General features: G+C 38.8%; 1 protein-coding gene across 4 annotated transcripts in view; it reads right to left on the minus strand.

Annotated features, from left to right (window-relative positions):
- Window positions 1–540: 540 nt before the first annotated feature.
- Window positions 541–19,130, minus strand: part of PDE3A (phosphodiesterase 3A) — a 247,992-nt gene continuing 229,402 nt past the window's right edge. For all 4 annotated transcript variants that reach the window (XM_071551345.1, XM_071551347.1, XM_071551346.1 and 1 more), the window contains 4 exons: window positions 17,790–17,993; window positions 16,665–16,820; window positions 13,024–13,264; window positions 541–9,575 (listed from right to left, as the gene is read on the minus strand). In XM_071551345.1, coding sequence (XP_071407446.1) covers window positions 9,328–9,575; window positions 13,024–13,264; window positions 16,665–16,820; window positions 17,790–17,993 — 849 coding nt within the window. In that variant the 3' untranslated portion in view covers window positions 541–9,327. The remainder of the gene's footprint in view (window positions 9,576–13,023; window positions 13,265–16,664; window positions 16,821–17,789; window positions 17,994–19,130) is intronic.

Here is a 19,130-nt window from a genome sequence, read left to right on the forward strand (position 1 = left end):
ACTGAAGAGTGACAGCATATTTACCAATAAATGGCAATAAAATTGATTTCACTTGCTGGTGTCTCACTTTAACAGATTGATATGGGAAACTGTTAAGGTAACACATTTCATTTTCTCAGGATGCATTAATCACTCTGCATTACTATGGCTGAATGTTGCCATGTAATATAGACCACATTCAATCAGTACAGTCCATATTAATTGGATTGAATACTACACACATGATGGTCATCATTAAAGAAAGATGTTTATAACAAGGCCTTCCTCAGATTGGTTGTGACACAAAGCATTTAACATGGGATTTACTAGTGATCTGAACTAAAGTGCAGAATTCTGCAGGTGATCGGATACCAATAAACGTGAGCATGAGTCACTAACACGCCAAGCAGGGCTGGCAGCTAAAATGGTAATTCAGTGTATGTGGGCTCTACTGGATTTCAGTCACTCTGAAGAGGGTACAGTTCATTTGCAGTCTGGTGCTTAAATTGAAAGCTGAGCATTGAAAGCAAAATTGTTCAATAAAGAAAAAAGAAACACAGCAACAGGATACCACAGAATTATATTTATGTTGTACATTTGTCTTCACATTGCAACATCCACATTGTTCATTTTGTGACAAGTATTTCTAACAATTTTGAATACATATTTACTGTATAATACATTTTACCAAGAGGCACTTCCAGTAATTCTGGCAAAAAGGAGCTTCATTATAGTGTCTAACTTACAAAACAGTAAAAATAAATAATGTTTATCTAAAAGATTTTTTTTCCTGTACAGAATCTATTTTGTACAAAACATTTATCAGCCATTAACTAAATCACTTAACAAATACTTGTGAAGAGAATATATTAAGTATTGCTACATGTATCGAGTGCAAGATACTAGTGAAAGGAAAAGAATTATTCTGTTTATGAAAATCACCTAAAAATACAAGGCCTTGTTCCTGAAGTGTTTAGAAAGGAGAAGCTTGGTTACAACAATATTGACAATATATAAATATAAATTAACATATGTAGTACTTAGTGAAAAGAACACTGTGTTAAAAACTGGCGTGTACAAATCCTAAACAAGATGGCACTTTTCTGCATTGCCACTTTGGCTGGCAGTTATTTTTTAAAATATTGCTTCAAAAGAATTATAAAGGTACACAAACCCCCATTTCAAATAGAACTGTATAAAATTACACTTCCCCCACCTATTTCTCACCTTTTGAAGTGAAAAATAAAAGGAGGGATTAAATCTGAAGTACATGGATATTTGTGGAAATTTGCTACTAGAGCTGAGTCTGAATAAGCATCATTAAAATGATTTTGTCTGAGGTGCGGTGGCCCAAGGCCCCAGGTCTCAAACCTCACAGGGTAGGATGTAAGGTGACCAAATTACTCAGTGTTTTCACTTTGGCTTGTCTGTTGTCAATTTTAAAATAAAAAAAATTGTATAATTTCGCCCTAAAATTTGGTGGGGGTCAAATGCTTCAATTATATTGGCACACCCAAAATTTTCAAACAGAAAGAGTTTTGATCTCGCTAGATTAATTTCTGGATTACTCCACCAAAATGGGATTTTTAATTTTTTGATTTATGTCTTCTACATAATATACATATTTCACATTGATAACCAGATGGCCAAAATATACTGGAAAACAATTTACTTTAGGAAGGTATTTCATCCACAACTGGAGGAAAAGGTTACAAAATGTGTTTCTGTTGGAAAACGTCCTCAATGTTCTTTTATCAAAAGCACTAAAAATTAAAAAGAACTGCCACCCATCAGTGAAAATGTTAATCTGTTAAACAAATATAACCTACAGTATGGATCACGGCTTTTTAAAAAGTGAACTTAAATTGCTTTCCATCATGCAAACATTTTATATTCATTACTCAAGAAAAGAAGACTTAACTTTAGAAAAGTAATGACCAAATATACGCTGACATGGTTGAAATATTAAAAATATCATCACCACCACATAGCAGTTATTAACGTTGCCTTTGATCTTTTGGGATACCATCTGCAGTACTGTATCAAGGTTTACAAACACCTAAAAATCAACATTTTGCATTCAAATACAGATTTTCCTTGTGTCAGGATCAGGCAGGAATGTTGAAAAGGACAGACAGCTTCAACAGACAGCAGGCTTTTTACCTAAAGCAGTATGTACACACATGGCAAACCCCTCCCTGGTTTCTCTCTGATCATGTCACAGAGCTTTTTTATTTCTTTTTTATGAAAGCATGGGGGACAAACAAGTAGGGTCAGGGGAGAAAAAAACCTCCCACCATTACCAACTCCCCCCCCGACTCAAACTACTTTAAATAAATACTTAAAAGCAAAGAGCAGTTGCTAATTCACATTGTTTCTAAGTGTTCACTGTGGTAAGGAAGACGGATTGAAATCTAGAGCATCTAAGCCTCAGGGCTATCACTGTGAGCAAACCACAGTGAGGTGGGTGTAGAGATGGATTACATTTCTCTAGGGTATTTCTCCAGCTACATTGACAACAACCTTCTGAAACTGGTCATTTGTTCTTTACCAGCCCCCAGCTGCTCCCCTCTTGCCAGGCTGCCCATTCCACCTGGGAACCCAAGCTTTTCCCAGGCCAACAGTGTGAGCACAGCTCCTTCTGCGAGCCTGAGAAGAAGCCATGGAGCACACACCTGCCTCACCAGGACCACAGCACGCTCTGTGGTTTGCTGCTTTGATCTGCTTTCTACGGCTTTGAAACAGGACAAGAGAATGCAATCGTAAAAGGACACATGGTCTGCAGCTGTGGCAAAGGCCTTTATACTTGCTCTTATGCTTCCACACAGAAAACAAAAATATTTGGGTTTCCCCATCTAATTTGCCCCTGAGGTACATCCTTTTCCACACCTGCAGATTTCAGTAGTGCTCCTTGGTGCACACAGATCCCATATGCTACCCATGGCAAACCAAGTCTCATCAGTTGCCCCAGTTCCCACATCTCGGACATACTACACACACTTCTTGGGAAGTAAGAAACAACTGGCATGGACTAGCCACCTGAAAACTCAAATGAAATAAATATTCTTTTTTTTCCTGCCCTACCACCAAGCAAAATGTTCCTTACTAAGGGAGAATTAAACAACTTCAGTTGAAAATTCTTCTTGGTTTATTATATCCTTCAGATTGACAGACCACAGCCAAGGCCAGCTGGCTTTGCCCAAACTCATCAACTCTCAGAAGAAGCAGTTTCCATGTGCAAGCACTTGGGGGATTTTTTGCAAGGTTTCAAACTGCACAATGCTTTTCATTTCAGTTGTATGAAGGTGTTTTTATCTAGTTCAAGCTTTTCCCCCTTTTCATCATTGTGAAAATGGACTTTAGAGAAATACACCCACACTCTTCTACCACCAGGCTCCAGAGGAGTTTGTATCATCCTAAGAATTCAGGCAGGTGCTCATGCAGACAACATCTGCATCCTGCTGAGAAAGTGTCACGTATTTTTCATCAAAAGAACACCTGCCTGCCAGGAAAATCCCACTAATGGCCTGTGAACAAATCATAATTAGGATGTAAATGGAGGATAACTCACACTGATCCCTCCAACAACAGGATTCAATAACTACCACAGCAGGGGCTAAACCCTGCTTTGATTTACCTCCAGAGGAATGTTGTTTTACTAAAAGAAAGTTATGAAATTCAAAGACATTTATGTACTGAGTTGCTCTCAAAAGTATTGGTGCTATTTTGCTCTAATTCAAAATTTGACTCCAATAATAAGTATTTTTGCTAGTTTTTCCAATGGTTGCCTAAGAGACCTGCCACCTAATTTCAATTATTCTCCCATCTTTTGAAAACCACTTAACATGTTTTTCTCCAGGAGCCCTTGACATTCTTATTTGTCAATTCACAAAAAAAAAAGATTCCCCCCTCCATTTTTTGGGAATAATTATCTTCTCTTTCTTATTGCCACCATTTTGGCTAATGCTGCAACAGCAAACGGTAATTAAATGCCCAGACACTCTATGGTTACATCATTTCAGTGGGATTACGTTTGATTTAAAAAAAAAGGAAAATCAAGTTTGTTGCATGAAGTCTGTTTTATCCTGGATTATAATTTCCTTTTCTCTTTCCCACAAAATGCCACTTTGCCCTCCTTTCCGTATGTGTACAACCCCATCAGCTCGAGGACTAATTACACCAGCCCTGTGCTGCCAGCTGAGGGATACCCAAGTTCTTAGGCCAACACCCAGACCTGAGGCTGGAAAGAGCAAACACCCCTTTGTGCTGTCTCCCATCTGTGGTGGTGTGTTCTCTGCTCTGGACACATGTCTCTGCCTAATTTTTTACCCACGAGGCCATGGGATGCTCAACAAATTCTCACACTCATCATTAACTTGAAACATTTCTTCCTTAAACTTGTGATGCTGGAACATTTCAGTTGTATCAGTACTTGGAAAAGTGATACCAAATATTATGTTGTTTTTATGACTGACAGGTTTTCCAACAGTCAAAGCCTCTTCTTCAGAGAAAGAAAAGCCACAGACTGTCATTGTTGACCTCCCAGCCCACTGGACAAGGTCTGTCGCATGGATCAGTCCTAGAATGACACAGCACATCTGGGTTACCTCTCCCTCACTTAAATCATCTGGTGCATCTGCCTGGGGTATTTGTTTGTCAGGCACCTTGTGTGCTCTGGATCAGTCCCAGGCAGAGCTGGGCTTGCTGGACTGCCCAGGCTCGCATTGACTGGCACATCTGGCTTTGAAAAGTCTCTGAGAGTGGAGTTAAACCTGCAACCATTTTCATCAACAGCAAAGCCCTAACCCTCATAGTGTCCCACCACACGGACCAAGCAGGATTATCACTAAGACTCTGCCCAAGTACTTCATTAACAACTGGGACCGACCACAAACCTTTTGCTGCATTACACTTATAACAATTTTTTTCAAAAGCAGTAAGAGCACAGCACTATGTGCGAATGCACCCGGACTGGGGCACACTCTGGGCAGCCCTCATGGGCTCTAGCCCTGACTGATGTTCAATTAGCAAAATCCTTGGCTTCTCCATGCTGCATTCTACTTTTCAGGGCATTTGTGAAGAAAGAGTTCAGAATTTCAGGAAAAAATGTATCTAAAAAGCAGACAGGAATTTGCAACTTTCTAAGGAAAACAAGTGAACTTCATGTCCAGCATGGAATGCATAGAAAGGGAGTTGGGAATGGAATTTGCCTAGATACCAACTGGTACTTCTAGAAGCACCTATCTGAACCTTTTCAGACTTAACTTCCTTCCAAATTCAGACCATCAGGGTCTTAAGAACTAACAATGGTGCACTAAAGATAGAACTGAAATGCATCTGCTTAAAAGGTATTGAGCAGTCACATTCTTGGACTTTTGGTTGATGAGGATGCAGAGAGAAGTTCACATATTGGGGTAAAAACTGATTAACAACTATACTTACATTGTTAATAAATTCATTCTCAAATTATACCTGCCTGGGAACCACTTACTGCCAGAACCATTTGCTGTCAGAACCAGCACTCTGCACCATGTCACAGGGGAGGCCATTGATGATATACAGCCATTTTCCCAGCTTTCTGTAAAGAATTTCAGTCACAAAGGAAACAGTCACACAGTCCAAAAGACTGCCAAGAGTACAGTAAAATCCCTTTTACCTAATTTTTTGCAACTCATTTCTGATGTTCTGGCTTGCAACATTGCATCAAACACCATCTTTCTACTGGAGGAGGCTGATGATTTTCAGAGATGAGTGCCAACATCCTCTGCATACTAGCTAAAAACAAATCAAGAAACACCAGATTCTAGAATTAGAGCATAAATAGCAAACTATGGTACTTTGAACATGGTTGAAATGATTAATTCTAGACACAGTATTTTTGGGTTCCTGGAAGCTAAAGTCACAGACTCCCCCTAAAAGAGCAGGAAATTAAATAGTTTGGGCGTTTAACAATCTCTACTTCCATGAGTTTGATCTGCAACACAAGCATAATGAGAGATGTTATGTTCCACACTAAACAGCATATGGCTATCTAGGAAACTGTCAATACAGGGACAAAAGTGTTTACATGGCATTGTTGTGTGACAAGCAGAGTGCCTTTGTCACTGCACAGGGAGCTGCAAACACTGCAAAAACCCTCTAGTTTCAGGGAACAGCAAACTTCTCATAGACTTCTAGAGAACAGTCCTCAAGTGACAAAACAGTGGAGAAAACAAAAAATCCAAATGGCAAACCCAACCTAATATTTCTCCTCCTGTTTTTAAAGAATTGAAAACTAAAGTACTTTATTTTTTGTTACTGCAAAACACTGTTTAAATGGGTGTTGCTTTCTCTAGTGTCTAATATGTTGCTTTACATACAGTATGTACCATAACCCATATCTTTCCAGTTTGGATAAAATTAACAACCATTCTCATTTTAAGCCTATGTGCAATTTCTGGACTGTAAAGACCCCAGTTACTCAGACTGTAGCCACAAACAGGTTTGGGTAAGCAAAGAAGTATCAATTTCTGACAGCTGCATTGGCAATATAGAAAGAAATCTTAGATTAGAAGCTGACAATAATTTTAGTTAGTGGCAACCAAAAATGATGACTAGAAAAATATAATCATGCAATTTCAGGACATTTTAGGGTAATTTTTCTTAGTTCAACCTTGTGTATGCCAGCTCAGAGGAATATGTGCGACTCCGCTAACAAGGTTGTGCCCCATTCTTGAATGCCTCTTCATAATTTTACCAACTGGGAACTCACTAACACTTGATGCAATATAATTTTTTCATCTTCTCGCAAAGGCAATATAAAAACCATTATTAAAATCCAGTCATAGTGATTATGTACTGAAAAATCAAGAAAAAAGTGCTTGGAGATGTGACATTTTAAAGCATCTCTGTAAGTTTAATTTTTAACGGACAGAATGAGGCATAATAAATCCTTTCTATATTATAAGGTATTAATATCACTTGTACAAGAAAAACCCAAATAAAATGATTAATCAAAGTGACTAAAGAGATGTGAAAACAGTGCAAGCTGGAATTGGTGGAGACTGGCTGAGATCTTTTCTTTGGAGTGAATTCTGCTATGTCCTTTGCCTTTAAAATAACAGTGTGATTTGGATATTTGCTTTTCTGATTTCATTGGAAAATGCTTACTAAATGTTTCTGCTGATAAGAGCATTCACAACCATGTTCTAGTCACTGGCAAACATGATCTCTATTTGTAACAGTAAAATGGTATGGTATCAGGCAAATGAAACCAGTAAAACCCCAAATCCTGTTTTGAGTAAAAGTTTACTCTGATGGAAATTCAAAGTGAAAAGAAGCTCTGAAGTGATAACCCACATGCTGATTGGCTTTGATAGGGAATTTTTTCCAGTATTTTTGGGAGGTATCAATAGGATCATGAAATTTGGTGAATGTGTAACAATAGCAAAAAGTGATGGGTGTAATGTCAGATATTTAATAAAGAAAGGACTTCTACAAACTTTGCCTTTCACAAGCAATCCTCTTCTTAGTAAAGGGCTGCAGGATCAAAGAATAAAAAGCATACATAACCAAATAACTTTTGAGAGATACTGAGCTTTATATATATAATTCTTTCTGTGGGAACAAATCTCTAAATTGTGTGGTACTGGTAGGTGAGGCCAGTCCCCAACAGCAACAATATTTCAAAGCCTTGATTCTGTAGACCACTGGCTTTCCATAAGGGTCTGAACAAATTACTCAAGACTTTATTTGTGGGGTTTGGAAATGGCTACACTGTATAAAAACTTTTTGTATTTATTTTTTAAAAAATTATCTTTACAAAACAACTTTTCCCTTTTTTTCTTTTTCTTTTTTTTTCTTAAAGATATCATTATCTACAGGAACCCATAAAAATTTTTCCATATTTACATCTAGACAGCTAATCATTGACAAATATAATATCGTGAAATAAAATATTGAAAGTGAATATCCAACTTTTTAAATAGACATTTGGCTCACAGCATAAACAACAGAGAAAACAAATGAACAGAACAAACAAACAAAGACCGGGTCTTTTTTAGAGGCCTGATCTTTTTCTTTCTTTAAAAAAAAACGGAAAAAAAGGAAAAAAAAAGTGTATTCGTGGGATCAAACATGCTGCTTCTACGCAGAATACCAGCAACAAACTGCTCCCTTCCAGCACCTCACACTGACAAACCGAGTTCTCTGCAGGTCCTGTGAGTGGTTGCTGAGACACACGAGTGTGCAGTGGCTGCAGGATTGGCCCCTGTCCCCCACGCTGCCCCGAATGGATCGTGGCATTGCTCTGAGGGGGACACGGCCCCCACACTCCCCTTCCAGTCCTCTCACAATATGCAGTGTAGCTTTGTTCTTACATGATATAGTTTGTCATTGATGCAGGGAGGCATCAGGCTGTGGCAGAGGCTGACAGTGCCTCTCGCCTCCAAGAACACATCTGCTCTTTGTTCTCTCCTGCCCAAACACACTCGCTGCCCCACACAGCCATTCACACGTACGCAGAGGGCCAGGGCCTCTCAGTGTGCCACGCAGCCCCTCGTGTCCCCCTTGGGAAAATAACCTTCCTGGCACATCCCTTTCGCCCGTGTGGGAAATGCTGAGGAGGAGGTGGAGGAGGAGCCCGCACAGCCAGAGAGTGGCGAGGCTGCTGCGGGCAGCTGGAGTGCAAACTGGGGCTGAGAGGGCTATGGGGAATGCAAAGCTCCTCAAAATGGGGTCTGTTTTCCTTGTGGGCACAAATCCTCTAAAATTCAGACCTTCTGTTTGTTGTCATATATTGGGACACATGCTACACAGCTAGTGTAATAAACACTCAAACTATGCTATACTTCCTTACATCCACTCATACTTGCAAACACCCCCTCACACACACATACGTGTTGGCAGGATATATCAGCATTCATATAAAGCTTTGGAACTTTTATCCGTCAGCATCAAGAGCAAAAGCTACTTAACTGGTACCTTACTGTTAACTGCAATGTTCTTCAGAAGCAGCATTTCCTTAGACAACTTTCTTCTGTAAATATCACAGTGACCATAATATATCATTAAATGTATTTTGCTGAAGTGTGCAGCCAATAACCCTGGCTGTATATATATTTATATAATTCCACCCACCCCCAAATCTCTTTAAAGAAAGTCTGTAAAAGCCCGTGTTGCAGTGTGAAAGTTTCCTTGAGCATAGGAGTTTAAACAATGTACCTCACCATAAAAAGGAAAGAGAAACAAATTAAACAGCTGTAGGCGCATTATCCCAGACTTCTACAGTGTTGTGTCTAAATGCTGTGCTGGCTTGAGAAAGAGTCTGTGCACGAGTCAATCTGTCTTAAAATACTGCTGTAAATATTGTCATTGGTTTGGTTCTACAGTTTTGTTCTCCTCTTCATCCTTCTTGGGCTTCCCTTTCTCCTCCTCCTCTTCCCTGATGGCCTGAATTTGTTCTGAAGATTGGTGCAGCGTGGATTGCTCCGTGCCTTGCTTCTCTGACCCAGCTAACCTCTCCTCATCCTCAATTACTTTCTTCCACATTTTATGGTTCTGAAGCAGGTGTTGAGTGATCTGACAGTAGATTTTCCTCCTCTTGAACTTCTTCTTTCCTGTAAAACACCATGTGACATTACTGCACCAGTTTCTGAGAGCAGAAAAAGAGACTGCAGGTGTAGGAAGCAGACAGGGTGTACTATGACATATAGGAACTGCAACAACAGATTTTTAAAACCACAGATTTAAGCAGCCTTAAAATTCAGAAAGCTATGCCTCTCCAGACCTCTGGGAAAGCAAACTGGTTTCCTGCATGTTTTGAACCCCTTCTTCATCTTATCTCAGGCTGCATGTTGTGCCTGACTATGCTGCTCACAGGTATCTAGTGCTTGAATGATTATGCATAAAGTATGTTGCTGAGCTCTTCCTGCTCATTTCATATCAAGTATTTACAGACTCGGATCAGCCTCCTCCATAATGCACATTAAATTCTGTGCACTCCCCAAGTCCAATGGATCCCTGCTGGTTGTCTGAGAGTAAAAAATCTTGAATTGTTTTCTCCTACATTTTACCTCTGAGCTGAGCTGTAGGAGGATAAAGAATGATTACTAATGAAGCATTAGTGATCAAAGGAGGGAACCCATTCCTATGTTCCTTTTTCAAAGGCAGAGACCTCCTATTCCACTATTGCAGTGGAGGTGACCTTGAAGCCTTAGCACAACATTGCTTTGGCAGCAGTGCGACCACTGAAGAAATAGTCATACAGCCAAATACTATCAGGGAGCTCACTTGTCTTATTTTGAAGAATCAATCCCCTGCTGTTAAGCTATAAAGTGTTTTTGTCACTGGTGGTTCTCATGGCTCCTGACAGAGCTGCACTACAAGTGTTTTGCTGTCTGAAGGGTGTTTTGTTCTGTCACCATAGTCTGTCCAACACAGATTGTTAACTCCTTAACAGTACAAAGCTTGAAAATTTTCCCTGGTCATTAACAGTGCCAATGGCAGTCCCAGAATTGAAACAACAACAATTGCTGATTTTTTCTTTTTAAGAATGTGACGTAGAGGAATGTTTTGTACCAAATAAATTTGCGTGGATTAGTATTTGCAGGTTGCCTAAAGTATGTCTGTGTCAGGATCCAAAACGTTTAGCCCTTGAAGCTTTTGAACTGGAAACAAAGAGCTTTTCACTGAGCACAGACCAAATCCAACTCAATCCTTCATTAGAAAGCTGTTGGTTCCCTGTAGGAAACCTTCAGGTTTAGCACTAATCAGAAGCCCCTACCCTGCCAACACCACAAGCAGGACATTCTCTCCTGGGTTTCCTGGGTGACCCCACATCTTGCTCTCTGCAGACACCAGTGAGCACTTGCTGTGGTGTTAAAATATCTCTGAATCACTAAAGACTGAGCCTGTTTAATTCTTACACTTGCATGAGATCTTCAGTGAAAATACATGCTCCTGTATGGTAATAAAAAATATTTCAAGCTACCTTAAGGTTTTATAACTCTTCAATTTATCTCAACTACTTTTTATCTCAACAGTGAATTATCAGGACTTAGATGAAGTGTTTTCTGCTACAATTATATTTCTATCTTCCTAAAAGGCATTTTGATAAAGAAAAAGATCTTTACCAACATCTATACAACTCTTCATGCATCTGATGTGTCAAGCTTTTATTTTGTTTCACTGAGAAAGTTTAGAACATCCAGAATTGTATTGATCATTGATATAAATGTCTTACGACCTGTAAGACCCCTCTATATTGATGCTAAAGATATCATAGATTCCCAACTTGGATCCACAAACACAGAAAATTTAGGAAATCTGAAGAAAACAGTAACACATTGGTATGATGGAGAAGATTAGCAGCCCACATTTGGTAAGAAGGAAGTAGGAAGACTTTGCTGGATATTTCAATACTTCTGATACATTCATTTTTAAGGTTTTGAAAACCACAGTCCATAAACACCAGGCTGAACAGTAAAGTGCTGTAACAGAGTAGAATGTGAAAAAGAAAACAGAAAACAACTAAAAACTGTCTGTTTTCAATGTTACAATGGTTAATAATGGTCACTGCTTTTAACCTGAAAACACAGTTATTGGACTCCAGTAGTGGTGATACAGAAGACAGGTGTGTAGAGATATGCGAAGAAAGGAAAGGAAGGATTTTAAAGTAAGGTAAGACACTCCACTGGATATACAAGAACATCCTTCATCTTTCTGTTTAATACAGCAATAAAAGTTTCAAGCTTTGGGGTTGATGTCGGTTACATATCACAAACACTTTGCACCTGGTAGGCGACTGTGGCTCTGCTTGCTGTTACAGAACTGATAGATGATAAGGTGCTAAAATCAAGCTGTGTGCATTGTATTACTTAATGTTTGTTGTTCTCTTTTTTTATGCATGTGAACCTGCTAAACTTAAACACGTGCAAGTGTGTCTGTGTGTGAAAAACAGCAAAGATTTCTTCAATAAAATCCATACACCTCTGAATCTTACCAGAGATAAAAAGTTAACATGGTACATCATGAGACATAGGGTTTAGCTCCACATCCACATGTGAACTATTGCAACCATCAAATCTTTCCACTTCCATTTCCCAACAGGGATACTTGGGTAGGGAGAGTATGAAAGGGTGTGGGAAAGAACAGAAAAAGTGAGGCTGTTAACAGAAAAAAACCCTATTTATTGATATTTTACTAGCACACTAAAGGCTGGTGCTTCCTAGAAGGACTAGATATAGGGAAGGGGGAGAAAGATGACCCAAAGGAAGGAAATAAGAGAACTGCATTAGAAAATGCAGAGGGAGAAAGAAAAATGAATGAAAGAAAAAAGTAAAAGTTGCAGCATTAAACTGATAAAAGAAAGAGGTCTAGAATTGCAGTTTTTTAAAAATCACTGCACAGGAGTGCCTGAAATCTCCTTTCAAAGCACAAAGCTTTCCTCTCAGGATGACAAGTACTGGCACCTTTGTCCTGGAGGAGAGGCAGGGGACTGTCAGCTTTAGTTACTGATTAGCCAGAAGGCAGCTCCCAGCTCACAACACAGTAATGCTCAGAGCCAATACTTTCATCACTCTTCTCCACACTTTACTTGAAGAGATTTGCATTAAAACACTTCCATTGTTAAAAACTCTTACTCCACTAGCACCTCAGACCCTCATTCTATTATTTCCGTACCTCATACTAATTCATGGAAACGATGAGTGCTTTCCTTGAAAAATCTCCAAATCATCTGTTATTCAATTGAAGTTGTTGCAGTCTACTAACACCAGTCCTGAAAGAGTCTAAAAAGCCCTTATGCAGAGAGGGGTGATCTACCACCAAAAATCTCAACTGAAGGTAGAAATGAGTAGTAGATATGAACTGGATTGGTCCTGAAACCATGGAGCACCTCCACTGCCAGTTTAAATGGTTATATGCCAGCTTGTTCAAGGACAGCACAGATTCACTGTAACTCTGCAGAGGCCCATGTTGAACCTGAGCAGCTCACAGTCTCTGCTTTGTTTTTTGGTCACAATATGGAACTTGTTCTTTTGAAAAGTACAAGTGTGAACAACTTACTGGATTCAGCATTTTCACAAGTTTCCATTTCTGCTGTTTCTTCCTCTTCTTGCTCATCAGTGTCTCCTGATTCATCACTATCTTCTATCCATTTTCCTGGCATCAGCCCCGCTGAGTCATAGGAGTTACATAGTGGTCCCACAATGTGAGTGATGAAAGATTCCTGGAGGTGTGCCAGCTGAGGAGCAGAGCGGTCCATGAAGGGACTGATGGGCAAGCCCAAGCTGGCCTCTTCATCACCCTGGAGATGAAAAACAGCAATAACTTCTCTGAAGTAAATGAAACAAAACTATGTCACAAAAAAAGTAAAACACAGCAAGCCAATTAAAAATAATGAAAGAAAAATAATTAAACTCCAGTGTCACTTCCATAGCATGCCAGCAGGACATTGTTACAGTGCCATCACATCAAATGGTTAATCAAAATTACAGCTCTTGTAACAGGATCCACTAGTGATAGCGTGAATTGAACAAGGATGTTGGTTGGTGACTGCAGAATGATGGCCATTGCCCTTGTCCTGTACTTTACATTGTGAGTGTGAAAATGTGCAAATTGTTATTTCTTTCTTCACATTTTTTAAAAAGAATTCCCTTCCAATTTTGTGATTGTTAGTTCAAAATAACCTTGTAGTAAGCCACTTGTTTACAAGGAACAAGACTGAACTTACAAGCATGGGTTTTCTTACTAATTTTTTCCTTACTACATGTAACATGGAGATTCCTCTTGGTTTGGGTCATAAGCGTTTGTTTCCTGGTACTATTAAAATGATTAGAACAATCCCTATGAAAGCAGGTGTTTCTCGAAAGCAGTAAATCTTTCCCATGAAGCTTTTTGTTAGCTTTTCTAGGGGAGAGATGGTAGAGGGAAAGATACTTTTTTTCTCTCTAGTCTCATGACATAAAGTAAAACTTTATTGCAGAATCAAATCTGATATACTCACTTCCTTATCACAGTAATGCTTTTGGTGACATCAATGAGTTTTCAGCTGAGTAGACATGACAGGACCAGATGCCATCTCCCCAAGAAAAAGATCTTATTTCCCTGATCAAGCCTGATCTATAAATTAATGCTTTAATACAATACAAAGTTCTATATTTGAGACTATAGATTAGAATTTGGAGATACATTTTCATTTTCCATTACTTTAGAGATTGCCCATATTTATCTCCTTGTAAAGTAAATTTTCCAAAAATCATGGACTTTGCATCTGGTCAACATTTTATCTGTGTCTGTATTTGGTGAAGGCTGAAAATGAGAGCTACATTATGGAGCACATACAGCAAATGTCTCATTGCCTTTGTTTTGCTTGTTACTTTTTTAATCACTAGACACAAAATACTAGTGTTGACAAAACACTGAAACATGCCATCCATTCTTGAAATAGCAAACAAATTGGGAAGAGGTGTCAGCTTGCTCTTCTTTACAGAAACATATCTGAGATTTTCCATTGTGAGTGGTCAGTAGTGGGAAGAATGCTGTCTGTTGAAATGGTTACAAGTTCTTTTTTCATATTCTGTTAAAACATGATTTATTATGTGAAAAGTCTTGCAGTGTGTTTTGTGATTCTATTTAATATGTCTAATCTGTCTTCAAATAAGTATGCTGAGCATGTGAAGGGAAGAGAACAAAATCTTCTGTAACAGTATGACACAGGATTTTGAATATTTCCATACAACACATTTTGAATAGTTTTATTTATATGGGAGTGAAATTCTTCAAAGGAATTGGTGTTTATTAAAATAAAGATATTTCATGATTTTTCACAGCATAGGTTAAATTCACATATGTGTGCTTTTTTATAATTCCAGGGAAATTCAAACATCCCATAAAATTCTCCTTTTTGGAAATGAGAATATGAAGACTTTCCCATTCTCAGAAAAATTCTGATGATCAAAAGCATAGTGAACATGGTTTGATACACATCTCAAAGCATATCACGTGAAACAAAAAGGATTTTAACCTCAGTTAAATGAATGGAGAACCTAATTTATCCTTCTTAATGCCAAAAGTAGGTCCAAGGAAGAAAATGTTCTGTTTTGAATCCCATTTCTGAATGATTTAAAATAATGCAGATTCTTACTGTGGAACAGATAACACAGTATCTTCCCACATGTGTATCCTCCCAAGCTTAATTCACTATCCAACACTTTGACAATATTACAGTATTGGAGCAGTTACTTTCCTCCAATATTACTTATGTTGTCTCAAAGGAAAGTCATATAAACTAGACTAACAAGTTTTGTCTGCATGCAGTAGTCACCCACGTAAGCTATGATAATCACCAGCAGTGTGAAGGACAACTTGTTGGGACATTGTAATGAAGAAGAAAAGCATTTTTTTTGAATAAAAATTTGGGAAATGAAGGTTGGTTTGGGGGACACTCCCTTTCTTTAAGAAAAATACAAAAAGAATAATGGAACCAACTATATTTTTCATATATGTAAGGTTTATTGTTCTTTCTTTTTCTCAGGAGATTTCCTTTAAATGAAGGGGCTTCAGGTCAACATCTGAATTTTGTCTTTTTCCATTTCTTTATATATGCTAGAAGGCAGCAGCCAATCCTGGTTTGGTTTTGTTTGGTTTTTTTCCCCCTCAAACTGTAAGTGCAGGAAATTTAAAGGAAGATGAAAAGGCTTTAAAAGGGATTAGTCTCTGACTTTAAGTTACTGCACAGCCTCTCCAAGAAGTCTGTGGGTGTCTGGTTCAGTGATTTAACCTGTTTGCCTCATCTGGAAAAGACAGGATGTGAAGTTTAATCCAACCAGCACATTCAAAATATGTTCCCTCTCAGGAAACAGAGGAATAGTGTGGGAACAGCCCTGACCCTTGCACTCAACAGGGCTAAATACATTATAATGAGAAAAGGTTCAATTAAGGGCTCCCCTACACCTAGAAAGAGAGGACCAGTGCTTGGCTGTACTCCCAGGTCTTTGTAAATCAATCTGTGGCTGTCCTCCTTCCTTGTGGTATCATCAGGGCCTTGCATAATTAGTGCAGTTGTACTAACAAACTTTCTGCAAGCTGGAAGTGTTGTCTTAAGAAATAAAGTATGAGTCAGGATGAAGGTGTAGGGAGTTTGTGATCAACTGAAAGTCAATGTTACAGTTGTGCTCAGCATATAAGGGTTTTGTGTGTGTGAACAGAGACCTGGCCCACAGGAAAGCTAAAATAATTCCTCTGCTCTGTTTAGATCATCTCAACAAGGATTGTTGCATGCACTTTTGGAGACCACATGTCAGTAAAATGGTGAGACATCTGGAGTGACGAGACAAGAGTCATGAGAAGCAGCTGATGTCTTGAAAGGACTTAGAAGGAAGGATGAAAAGACAGTTTGCATGAAAGAAAGCGAGACATGATGCCTGACAAGCAAAATAAATATAAAGAGGAAAGGAACCATGTGTACTGAAATAGTTAAGCCTGTACAACCACCATCATCAGAGGTCTTTGAGGACACACCAGAAGCTACAGTGACAAATAGACTTTCACAGGTCCAGCAAAAGGATGGATTAGTGTAACTCTAGCCATCCTCTTCTCCCCTATCCTCTGTGATTTTTATTCATCACCAGCACTACCATGCTCCAGGGCTGTATAACACCAGACATGCAACCAGCAGATACCACTTTGGACATGCATTTATTTACCTGTTCATAAAACTCGTTGACAATGCCTTCTGTCCACTGCAGATGCAAATCTTTGCATTTGGCAGGCCCATTTATGTCAGCCAGTTTGATGCACATTTGGCAAACCAGCAAGCGGTCATTCTCATTAGTCCAATCAATTCCAACATCATCGTTCACCTAGTAGACATTAAAAAGAAAACTGTGGCAGTAATGCTGGGTAAAAGGATACATCCACAGAGGAAATTCTGCCCTGGGATATTACACAATGTATTTAGCTTTTTAAGAAAATCACAGGCATAAGGAGGTGAGATAACCACAGGCTGAAATTAACAGTCAGCTGTAGAGCAACTATATAAAAAGAAAAAATGAGTGAAAAACAAACAACACTGAGATGAATAATGAAATATCAATATTTAGCAAATTATGCACCTGTTTGAAAGCATTTGCTAGGAAAATGAAAAAAGCTATCTTTCCATGACATTTTCCAAGATGTTAATGCCTAATGGGTGTACAAAAATAAATTACCATCAAATGCCATGCTGATTTAATTGCAGTGTGAAGACACATGCAACAAAACAAGCTTATTTCCCTATTTGACCTAAGTATGGCCAAAACTATTTCCTACCTTTTACCTTTTCTCTATTTTTCCCATATCTCTCCCAACTAAAAATGATATATGCTATCAACTGCTCTAAAATAAAAGCATCACAGAAAGGTTAAGGTTGGAAGGCACCTTTGCAGATCCTCCAGTCCAACTGCCCCGCTCAGGGCAGGTCAGCTAGACCAGGTTGCTCAGCATTGTGTCCTACTTATGTTCACAAGAAGTGATGGTTCTGGTTTAAGCTGCCAAATGCAAAGGATGTGTTCAGAGAGCCTAAATCTCTGGAGCTTTGTCTTTATATCTTTAGCTTTAACCCACTCTCTGAAAAAACTTAACATATATAAAAAGTGAAGCTCTGCCACTAAATTTAAATAAGTGAAAAACAACAGAAAGGCCAGATTACTATTCACCAGAATGTTTTACCGCAGTCAAAAGGACAATCAGAGGAATAGCAACACAGCAGCCTTTCCAGACTTTGTGTTATGATGTTGCCAAAACCACAATCTTTTCTGACCGTCCATCAGAAACCCAGACCCAAACCTTACCTTGGCATTGAATTTGGCAACAAAATCAAAGTGTTTCTTCAGGTCAGTAGCCAAAATTGCCTCAATGACGAGGAAGCGGAAATGCTTGAACTCCACATGATCGAGGTTGACCAGGAAGTTGTACTCTGGCCTCGACATGAAAAGGTTCCAGGCAGCAGCAGCGTGGTGGTTCTCCAGGACAGAGCGGTCGTTGTACAGCACAGCCTGTGGGACCAAGGCAGGCAATGCAAAGCTGAGAAACATCTTGGCAAAATCACAGCAATGCAGACATGAGAATGCTCGAGGGAGGTTCAGGTTTGGTTGATTTGTTTGTTGAGGGATTTATCTTAAAGAATTTCTCGAGGTTTGAGGATGAGATTTTGGCAGGGCTAATAGCAGACACCTGAATTTTTGTGATGGTGAGGATTTATTGGAAGATTGATTTGAAAAATCTGGGTCTTTCATGCTCCAGAGTCTTTGGTTCCTGACTGAACTGTACCATATGACAACAGATTATTCTGGTTTAGGCCACAGATTAATGACTAATATAACATAGGTGTGTTCTTCTGTTTCTTGGAACTAACCTCAGTTAACAGGGATTATTGTCTTTGGTAACTGCACCTGACAATTGTGTCCATGCTGGTCCAATTCCAAACACAGAAACAAGTGAAATTTCAGTTTGCAACCTGACAACACACATTCAGCCTGATGGATTTCTCAATGCTAAAATCCAAAACTGGTGAAATGTTTACTAAAACAAGATGCATAACTCTCACAGTGATGGCACTTTCAATCAGAAACTAAAGAAAGATCTAGAAAATGGACTTTAGGCAACAACAACCATCCAGGAAAACTCTCCACCTCAGCAGCATTCAGTCTTTTGACAATTTGGTTTACAAAAGGAAAGCTTTTGGAAATATGTTTTCATGTAAAATAGACACAAGGTTTTTAACACTTTACAGAAATATACACACATACATTCCTGTGGCTTTTCACTCCAACTATATTTTTACGTCACCCAGAGATGAAAAGATTCAGTTCTATCCTTAAAATACAGAATCCATTCTTTGTCTCAGAGTGCATGTTGCTGAAGAGATTCAGCTTCACAGACCATCTTGCCTAACTGTGTAGTAAGGATTTGAGATATTCTGCTATGCTACCTAGGCTGAACTCCTGAAGGCAGACTTTTAACACAGCAGAACTTTACCATTACTGGAAGCTGATATTGATAATCATGTAAAAAAAGGAAAAACCTAGATGCCAAGTATAGATTCTTCAAAGTTCAGGTGATATTAAAAAAGCCGACAAACAAACAGTAAAACAAACCCTCCAAAAATAACATGAAGAATTTGACTTTTTCAT

Source organism: Pithys albifrons, chromosome 3, assembly GCF_047495875.1.
Source record: "Pithys albifrons albifrons isolate INPA30051 chromosome 3, PitAlb_v1, whole genome shotgun sequence".
Classification (NCBI taxonomy): domain Eukaryota; kingdom Metazoa; phylum Chordata; class Aves; order Passeriformes; family Thamnophilidae; genus Pithys; species Pithys albifrons.